The sequence below is a fragment of the Aotus nancymaae genome, unplaced genomic scaffold (assembly GCF_030222135.1).
Source record: "Aotus nancymaae isolate 86718 unplaced genomic scaffold, 86718_ANA_hifiasm-v0.15.2.pri h1tg000064l_1, whole genome shotgun sequence".
In the NCBI taxonomy this organism is placed as follows: Eukaryota; Metazoa; Chordata; class Mammalia; order Primates; family Aotidae; genus Aotus; species Aotus nancymaae.
This window is the reverse complement of record NW_026988479.1, coordinates 6403561-6414615: the sequence shown is the minus strand read 5'-3', so window position 1 is coordinate 6414615 and position 11055 is coordinate 6403561. Positions and strand designations below refer to the sequence as shown.

Sequence of the window (11055 nt, the reverse complement as noted above, 5' to 3'; positions counted from 1 at the left end):
AAGGGGCAGGGGAGCTACATGGTTGTGAATTTCTGACCTTGTGAATTTCTACCAAGTTGAGTTATAATCTAAGGAGATAACCTCTTTCTAGTATCCAATATTTATTAGAGTTTACAAACAAATCCCAATCAGAATTTGCCTGATGCAGTAGCAGCCAACATAAGAACTTGACAGCACTTCAGTGGTATCAAGTGGCTATTTGACCTGAGTCCCAAGTCCTTCCTCTCCCTAAACTCAACCTGGACATAAATTCCCTAACACATATTATTAGATTAAGTGACTAATACCCCCAAAGGGACACCGACAAATAGACACATCTAGAACAAAACTACTGTGAAAGAAGGACGACTCACTAAAAAACTTATGCCATCTGAAGCAGCATTATGAAAATGAATGATCCAAGAATGTGTTCCTAAGAAGTCAACGGGAGATATAAGTATATGAAGCCAAAACAAGAAACCGTGAAAAAGAATCAAGTAGAAATGCTGAGTATGAAAAACAGGCCATATCTAGATAACAGAGTTCCAGAAAGAGGGAAGGAAATGAAACATTTCAAAAGAAGAATAAATATTTCAAGAATTAATGAGAATAACTTCCCAGAATTAAAGCTAAAACAACAGCATAAAGGCTCAAAGAGCCAAGTAACAGAAGAGCCCATTCCTAGAAAATTAAGATTATCAAAGAAAAAAATCTCAAAGGCTGGAGGTAAAAAAAAAAAGAACAGAGTAATGCCAAAAGCAAAAAAAATAAGATTAATATATCACAAAAAGTGACACTGGATACAGGATGGGGTAGTGTAAATCCACAATCCTTTACTCATAATCCTTGTAGCAGGGGTTTTTTGAGAATTCAGAATTGCTATGGTTTGAATGTATCCCCCCAAAAAACATGCACTGAAAACCAAATCCCCAAAAGATTAAAGCTGTCATCGTATTTAAGACTATGTGCTCGATTACAATGGGTTCATTACAAAAGGGCAAGTTCTATCTCCTCATTCATGATCTCTCTCTCCCACTTCTGCCTTCTGCCGCAGCAAGATGTTGGCCCCTTGATCTCGGCCTTCCCAGTTTCCAGAACAATGAGCCAATAAATTTCGGGTTCATTATAATTACCCAGTCTGTGGTATCTCGTTATAGCAGCACAAAACAGACTAAGACAATAATTTTTCAGATTTTATAAAGATAATATGGTATGTGCATGTATATCACATATTATGTAACATCCACAACAGCATCTAAGGCACTAACCCGTAATTTAACCCATTAATATCTTAAAGCAAAATCTATAAACATTAACACTAAATGAGATGAATAAAATCTGTAAGTAGCCTCATACAAGTTTGGTTTGGGTATTGTTGTCAAATAAGAAAAATCCTTTGGTTCTTTGATTTTAGAATTCCAGGAAAGGGACTCTATTTTAAAAGTCTTGAATTAAAATAACTTAGAATTTTATATCCAAAACATCATTCCAATATGAAGTTAAAACAAAAATATTTTCTTTTTTCTTTCTTTTTTTGAGACGGAGTCTTGCTCTGTCACGTAGGCTGGAGTGTAGAGGCACAATCTCAGCTCACTAGAATCTCTGCCTCCTGGGTTCAAGCAATTCTCCTGCCTCAGCCTCCTGAGTAGCTGGGACTACAGGTGCGCACCACCACACCCAGCTTATCTTTGTATTTTTAGTAGAGACAGTGTTTCACCATGTTGGCCAGGATGGTCTCAATTTCTTGACCTCGTGATCCACCCGCCTCGGCCTCCCAAAGTGCTGGGATTACAGACGTGAGCCACCGCGCCCGGCCTGATAAGAATATTTTCAACATACAAAAGCCTCAAAGTGTCACATAAAGCCCATTAATTACACATTTCGAGGAATAATCAAAATAAAAAGAAATATAGGAGGTATTCCAAGAGATAAAGTATTCCAAGAGATAAAGAAAGTAAAAGTAGTCAAATACCTTAGTAGCCATAAAAAGTGATCTAAAATACCAGCAATATACTCACTACGGATGGGGAGTCAGGAAACACACCAAAAAAACGTATGAGAATGCTGGAGTATCTGTCATATTTAAGGGAAGAAAAAGCCTCTTTCAGTTAGTAAGAAATATACAGAAATAAACTGAGGAATGGGACTAAAGGGAAATTACTATAAGAACAAAAATAGAAAAAAATTAAACTTACTGAATGAAAAGCAGGAATGGAGTTAAGCAACAGGGAAAGGGATCAAAATTAAACCCAATTATAATAGTAATTACCATAATTACTGTAAATAATGTAAATAAGGTGAACTTGCAATTTAAAGACAAATTGGTATAAAAACTTTTTTTATGCCATGTAAAAAAAAAAATGACAGAGCAGCATCCTACCTGCAGAAGAAATATTTAAGAAAGGATAAACCAAACAAATATTAACCACAACAAAGCTAACGTAGCAATCTTAATAAAATTTAAGGCAGGCCAACCATGGTGGCTCATGCCTATAATTCCAGCACTTTGGGAGGCCAAGGCAGAATGATTGCTTGAGTCCAGGAGTTCAAGACCAGCCTAGCCAACATAGGCAGACGCTGTCTCCCTAAAAAATAAGTATAATAAAAAACAAATATAACAAAATTTAAGGTAAAAAATATCAAGAAGGACAAAGTAAGATATTATATATTTATAAAAACAGTAGAACAAGGCCAGGTGCAGTGGCTCATGCCTGTAATCCCAGCACTTTGGGAGACCAAGGCAGGCGGATCATGAGGCCAGGAGATTGAGACCATCCTGGCCAACATAGCAAAACCCCATATTGTCTCTACTAAAAATACAAAAATTAGCAGGGTGTGGTGACACGTGCCTGTAATCCCAGCTACTCGGGAAGCTGGGACAGATTCGTGTGAACCAGGGAGTTGGGAGGTTGTAGTGAGCCAAGATCACACCACTGCACTCCAGCCTGGGCGACAAGAGCAAGACTCCATCTCAAAAAAAAAAAAAGAACAAAAACACATAATCATCATGAACACAACCACATCAAACAAAGTCTCAAAATATATGTCAGAAACAACTATAAAAAATGCAGGGAGAAAAAGATAAAATCAATTGCAGTTGGAAATATTAACACTCAACTGATCAACAACAGTATAAGCAGATATACTGAAGATCCAAGCAATAAAATCAGAGAACACGCATTATTTGCATAAGCACACAGCATACATACAGATAGGTCATATAACAGTCCAAAAAGCACAGCACAAAACACAAGAAGATCAATACCATACAGACTGCATTATCTTACAACAATGGGATAAAACTAGAAATTGACTAGTTTTTCCAAAAAGATGGTTTTCAAAATCTCATTAGGAAACTAAATATATAAGATTAAAAAGTAAAATCATTAAGAAAATTTTAAAATACTCAGACTTAATGGTACGTAATGAAAATTCAAGACGACTCTCTAACTGGATCAATTTTGATGACTTGGTCACCTCTAAACCAATTACTGCAGCCAAAGTAATGGTATAAGCCAACTGGTTCCTTGAACCAAGACTAGGATTAGGCTGATTTGCTTAGGCCAACAGAAATCTACAAGTACAATGGAAGAAGCAGGGGGTAGTGAGGGGGAAATCTGATTATCATATTAGGAAGAGGAAAGAAGAGATAGATGGAATAGCAGGGAGGCAACAATGCTGAAACAGTTGTAATTCCAGTTCAGCCACCATCTCTAAGGTTAGTTACTGATCATATAATTTGAGACGGGATCTCATTTTCCTTATGTAAAAAGTGAACATGATATCTAAGAGTCCCTTTAGCTCTAGGAGTTTGCAACTACATCAGTTGTTTTATTCAGGCTAAAACAGAGCCTGGCCCGTATTATATCATTTGGTATGAGTGAACAGAATGACTAGGAAGTTTACCACACTCAATTTTGAGAGACTCTTAGGGCTACTATCTAAAAAACAAAAAAACAAACTAATGGATCGCCAATAGATAAACAGGAAAAGTATGCAAATTTTTAAATCCACAAAGGGGAAGCTGGTAAGCTTCTTTTAAAATATTCCAAGTCCCTAATTTAAAAAATGGAAATTAAAACAGAAAATTCAACTACCATTTCATATCTATTCAAATATTCAACGTTGTTAAAGAAGTAGAGAAACTAGCAACCACATATACACTATAGTAGCTTTATAGATTGGTAGTGCTTTTAGAAATTTTCAAAATTTTCACATTTAATGCATCAGTATCACTTACAGAAATCCAGAAGTAATCCTGACTAGTCCAAAAGAAAATGAAATACTTATATACACAAAAATGTTTTCTTGCAACATTTCTTACTATAAGAGGGAAAACTCAGACACAACCTAAACGTATAACAACCAGTAATAGTTAAATTATGGTTAAATAATAGATTATGTAGCTATTGTCACAGTATTCAGAGAACATATTTAACAAATTTTATTATTTAAGGGCATCTAAAGAGTCCAATAATGACAAGGAATTTACATTAAAGCTGATACGAGCATTTGATTTTTAAAGTTTAAAACCTAAAAGCTTGTTTCTGAACATCTGACAAATTTTGTACCCCATGTTTTGAAAATGTCTGGACTTCACCAAGAATGGGTCAACAATTACATTTTGGATATAATTTACAGAAATATTAACTTCCAAGAGTATCTGGGGTATTTTTGTACACTAAAGGGAAAGATAATATAGCTATTCTTATTGAGTGTGCAGCTTATGAGCTTTTAGACTTTTAAACAAAATATGTGTAGAAAACTTTCAGTATCTACTATGCCAAAGAAAGTATTGGTCTTATTTTTACTACATGCTTTATATTTTTATCTGTTTCATTAGCTCAGCTCCACATGAGACCAGTGCATGCCTTGATTTCTGGAAGGTTGCCCTAATTCTTTTCTCCTAGGCCTTGTTGCCAGGGTTGCAGCTGCACAACCAATTCTTATTAAAATGTAAGTCTTTGAAATGTAGGTCTATGGAAAGGGATATAAAGAATTTCATTATCTTTTCTCAAAACTCACAATAAGGATTAAACTCCCACCCTTCCCAAGCCATACCACTACTTGTACCCTTCTCTACCAAGTCACACACCAAATATAATAAAGACAGCAACTCAGTCTTAAATAACCAAATAAAAATAGCAATAAAGGAGTAACCTTCACAGTAATGAACCTTAAGGTCTAGCAAAAGTTATTAAAAAATTACTTCTAATATTCATGATGTAATATAGGCTACAGCTGGATACTCAAGATTGATGTGATTTTAGAAATAATACTTCTAAAGAATAAATGTTCGCAAGAAAAAATTGGTATTTTGCAAAAACAATTTCAGAATAATAATTTCAGAAACTTCAAGTCAGAAAAACAAGAGCTGCAAGTAATTTGCTCAAAATGTAAAATACTTTATAAGCTATTAATTTTGTTGAAGACTTACATCCCTAAAATTTTCTTGAAAAAGAAGGAAAAAATTTAAGGACAATTTACATTCCTTTCCATTTTTTACTAGAATCTCATGTACTTTTGTCTCTGGACAAAATTCTTAATAACTTAATCTTGCTCTTGAACAATTTATGATTAAATTCATCTTGTGAGAAAAGTTAACACAAAACTGTCAAGACCATAAAAATAAAACTATTTTCAATTAAAAGTAAACTAACAGATTAAATCCTCTCATGTAAAGTAAGATGACATATAGTTTTTTATTAAAACATAGTATTTTGAATGTTGGTACACTACTGGAACTACTAACATGCAAAACCTTAGAATTTTAACTGTGTTAGAGAAAAGAATTAAGGTTAGCAAAATTACCTGAGGTGAAGTATACATATCATAGTCTATTCCCTAGGTGATTCAGTTAAATAAAATAAAATAATAATAATAATAATAAAACGGGACAGAGTAAGGGGTACAATCCCTTGAGGATCTTATAAAACATGCACTTCAAGTTACAGAAACAAAGCACACTGAGATACAACTCTAAAAAGTGGCTACTAGTTGTATTTTTTAGTAATAAAATTGAAATCATTAACTTAAACATACTTCATAACTTTATAAGCTTTTTAAATATAGAAGAAATATGTGACTAAAACACTTGCTAAAGACAGGGCAATACTCAACTCTAGATAATACAGAGAACACCACAAAGATATTCCTCAAGAAGAGCAACTCCAAGGCACATAATTGTTAGATTCACCAGGGTTGAAATGAAGGAGAAAATACTAAGGGCAGCCAGAGAGAAAGGTCTGGTTACCCACAAAGGGAAGCCTATCAGACTCACAGCAGATCTCTCAGCAGAAACCCTACAAACCAGAAGAGAGTGGGGGCCGATATTCAACATCCTTAAAGAAAAGAATTTTCAACCCAGAATTTCATATCCAGCCAAACTAAGCTTCATAAGTGAAGGAAAAATAAAATTTTGTGTGAACAAGCAAGTACTCAAGAGATTTCATCACCACCAGGCCTGCTTTACAAGAGCTTCTGAAAGAAGCACTACACATAGAAAGGAACAACCAGTATCAGCCATTTCAAAAACATATCAAAAGGTAAAGAGCATCACCATAATGAAGAATCTACATCAATTAATGGGCAAAACAGCCAGCTAGCACTAAATGACAGTATTAAACTCACATATATTATTATTAATCCTAAATTTAAATGGACTAAATGCCCCAATCAAAAGACAAAGACAGGCAAAATGGATAAAAAGCCAAAACCCATCGGTATGCTGCATCCAGACCCATCTCAAATGCAAGGATACACAAAGACTCAAAATAAAGGGATGGAGGAAGATTTACCAAATAAATGGAGAGAGAGAGAGAGAGAAAAAAAAAAGCAGAAGTTGCAATTCTTGTCTCTGATAAAATAGACTTTAAAGCAACAAAGACCAAAAGAGACAAAGGACATTACATAATGGTAAAAGGATCAATGCAACAAGAAGAGCTAACGATCCTAAAAATATATGCACCCAATACAGGAGCACCCAGATACATAAGCAAGTTCTTAATGACTTACAAAGAGACTTAGACTCCCACACAATAATAGTGGGAGACTTTAACACCACATTGTCAGTAACAGACAGATCGACGAGATAGAAAATTAACAAGGATATCCAGGACTTGAACTCAGACCTGGAACAAGTAAACTTAATAAACATTTATAGAACTCTCCACCCCAAATCCACAAAACAAACATTCTTCTCAGTATCACATCACACCTATTCTAAAAGTGACCACATAATTGGAAGTAAATCACTCCTCAGCAACTGACTAGCATTTCACAGGTTTAAATGAAATATTGGTTGGCTGCTTGTTTGTTATTTTCCTCCCTTATCCCTACCTGTCTCCATTGTTAAGCACAATCATTGGCATAAAAGGTTTTTAATACCTACTTTTAGACTGCATTCTAGCCTGGGCAATAGAGCAAGATTCTCGTTCTCTCTCCTTCTTTCTCTTTCTCTTTCTTTCTCTCTTTCATTCTTTTTTTCTTTCTTTCCTTTCTTTTTCTCTCTTTCTTTTTTCTCTTTCAAAAAATAAATAAATAGCTAGTTTCTAAGGATCATGTCTGCGAGTCAGGATTCCCGATCCAGAGACAATGGCCCTGATGGGATGGAGCCCGAAGGTGTCATCGAGAGTAACTGGAATGAGATTGTTGACAGCTTTGATGACATGAACCTCTCGGAGTCCCTTCTCCGTGGCATCTACGCCTATGGTTTTGAGAAGCCTTCTGCTATCCAGCAGCGAGCCATTCTACCTTGTATCAAGGGTTATGACGTGATCGCTCAAGCCCAATCTGGGACTGGGAAAACGGCCACATTTGCCATATCGATTCTGCAGCAGATTGAATTAGATCTAAAGGCCACCCAGGCCTTGGTCCTAGCACCCACTCAAGAATTGGCTCAGCAGATACAGAAGGTGGTCATGGCACTAGGAGACTACATGGGTGCCTCCTGTCACGCCTGTATTGGGGGCACCAATGTTCGTGCTGAGGTGCAGAAACTGCAGATGGAAGCTCCCCATATCATCGTGGGAACCCCTGGCCGTGTGTTCGATATGCTTAACCGGAGATACCTGTCTCCCAAATACATCAAAATGTTTGTACTGGATGAAGCTGATGAAATGTTAAGCCGTGGATTCAAGGACCAGATCTATGACATATTCCAGAAGCTCAACAGCAACACCCAGGTAGTTTTGCTGTCAGCTACAATGCCTTCTGATGTGCTTGAGGTGACCAAGAAGTTCATGAGGGACCCCATTCGGATTCTTGTCAAGAAGGAAGAGCTGACCTTGGAGGGTATCCGCCAATTCTACATCAATGTGGAACGAGAGGAATGGAAGCTGGACACACTGTGTGACTTGTATGAAACCCTGACCATCACCCAGGCAGTGATCTTCATCAACACCCGAAGGAAGGTGGACTGGCTCACTGAGAAGATGCATGCTCGAGATTTCACTGTCTCTGCCATGCATGGAGATATGGACCAAAAGGAACGAGATGTGATCATGAGGGAGTTTCGTTCTGGCTCTAGCAGAGTTTTGATTACCACAGACCTGCTGGCCAGAGGCATTGATGTGCAGCAGGTTTCTTTAGTCATCAACTATGACCTTCCCACCAACAGGGAAAACTATATCCACAGAATCGGTCGAGGTGGACGGTTTGGTCGTAAGGGTGTGGCTATTAACATGGTGACAGAAGAAGACAAGCGGACTCTTCGAGACATAGAGACCTTCTACAACACCTCCATTGAGGAAATGCCCCTCAATGTTGCTGACCTCATCTGAGGGGCTGTCCTGCCACCTAGCCCCAGCCAGAGTTCAGTCTTGGGGGGGGCTGAGTAGTAGCAGGAGGGGGGAGGGAAGGGAGCCAAGGGATGGACATCTTGTCATTTTTTTTTTTCTTTGAATAAATGTCACTTTTTGAGGCAAAAAATAAATAAATAAATAAATAAATAAATAAATAAATAAATAAATAAATATAGAAGAAATATATGATTAAAACACTTGCTAAAAATACAGATGGGGGCCGAGCACAGTGGCTCATGCCTGTAATCCCAACAATTGGGACGCCAAGGTGGAAGGATTGCTTAAGCCCAGGAGTTTGAGACGAGACTAGGCACATAGGGAGACCCCGTCTCTATTAAAAAAAAAGAAAGAAAAAAAAAAAGCCAGATGTGGTGGCACATGCCTGTGGTCCAGCTACCTGGAGGGCTGAGGTGAAAGGACTGCTTGAGCCAAGAAGATTGAGGGTGCAGTGAGTCATGACTGTCCACTATACTCCAGCCTGGGCAACAGAGTGAAGGTCTGTCTCAAAAAGAAAGAAGAAAAAAAAATTGGGATCACCTCACACCCCTTAGGATAGCTATTATAGAAAAAAAAATAATAAAATAAATGCATAAATGCTGACAAGGATGTGAAGAAATTAAATCTTTGTGCACTGTTGGTGAGACCATAAAATGGTGCGACTGCTATAGAAACATTATGACAGGCCCTCAATAATTAAAAATAGAAATACTCTCTTAATTCTGGGATATATTCAGAAGAATTGAAGGCAGAGTCCTGATGACATATATGCCCACCCACATTCATACTAGCACGATTCACAACAGCCAAGAGGTAGAAGCAACCCAAATGTTCAACATAAGAACAGATAAACAAACATACAATGGAATATTATTGAGCCTTAAAAAGGAAGGGCATTGGCACATGCCTATACTTCCAGCTACTTAGGAAACTGATGCCAGAGGACTGGTTGAGCCCACAACTTCAAGGCCAGCCTCGGCAATAAAACAAGATTTCATCTCTTTTAAAACTAAAAAAATAAAAAAGAAATCCTGTCATGCTATAACATGGATGAGTCTTGTGAACACTATACTAGTGAAATAAGCCAGTCACAAAAACACAAATACTGTATGATTTCACTTATATGAGGAATCTAAAGGAGTCAAATTCATAGAAACAAAGTAGGTGGGTACTAGAGGATGGCAATGGGGAGAAAGGAAAATTTGTTGTTTAATGGGTATGGAATTTCAGTTTTGCAAAGAGAAAAAGTTCTGGAGATTGGTTGCACAACAATGTGAATATACTTAACACTACTAAACTGTAAACTCAAAAATGGGTAAGATAATACATTTTACGTGTCTTTTACCACTACTGTAGAAAAAAAAATTTCTAATGTAGATTGGGAGGGACCTCACCCTTGGAAATTCTAATGAGCTGAAAAAGATGAAAATTAGGTAGATCCTTTTTTTCCTTTTACTCAGTACCACACTTTTTGATTTTGGTAGGGATGACAGAATTAAGTTTCCTTTCCACCATCATCCTACTCACCCAGTTGTCTTCCCTTAATACAGCCCCTAATATTAGCTTCTTGTGTAGCCTTTCACAGATAATTTATGAATATACCAGCATATAAGTATATTCATTTAAAAAAAAATATTTTTATGTAACATCATACAACACTGGCACCTTTTTCACTTAACACCTTATCTTGGAAATCAGGCAATATCAGTAACATTTTAAAAGAATGAGATCTCACTATGTTACCCAGGCTGGATCTGAACTCAAGTTCAAGCAATCCTTCCCTACAGGCTTCCCAAATAACTAGGACTATCGGCATGTGCCACTACATCTAGCTAATATCAGTAACTTTTTAAAAAACTGCCTCTTTTCAGTTTTAAAGGCTGCATTTTTTTATCATACTGATATAGGTAGTCTTTCACAGATGGAAAGTTGAATTGTTTCTAATATTTTACTATTACAGTACTGCAAAGAATAACCCTGTATATTCGCACATGTGAGAATATGATGAACTAAACCCAAAAGCTGCAGAATTTAACCATAAGATAAATTCCAAGAAGTAAAACTGGTGTATCAAAGAGCATGTACATTTAAATATTTGGTAGGCATTTTAAATTTTGGCCCATATTTTCCAAATCTCCTAAAGGAATGTGCCAACCCATACTCCCTCTAACAAGGCATTAGAATACATACGTTTCTTTCAAAAAACATTTTCTAAGGCTTCCCTAACTCCAAGAATATAAAGAGGAAAAATCCATTTTCTTTCTCTGAAGACAAAGAT

At 36.6% G+C, this 11055-nt stretch overlaps 1 protein-coding gene across 1 annotated transcript; it reads left to right on the top strand.

Annotated features, from left to right (window-relative positions):
• The first annotated feature begins 7527 nt into the window (after window positions 1-7527).
• LOC105733913 (eukaryotic initiation factor 4A-I-like) lies at window positions 7528-8854 on the top strand. The gene has a single exon (XM_012476595.3). It carries the CDS (start codon window positions 7539-7541, stop codon window positions 8757-8759), a length of 1221 nt encoding a protein of 406 aa, XP_012332018.2. The 5' UTR covers window positions 7528-7538; the 3' UTR covers window positions 8760-8854.
• The last annotated feature ends 2201 nt before the right edge of the window (window positions 8855-11055 follow it).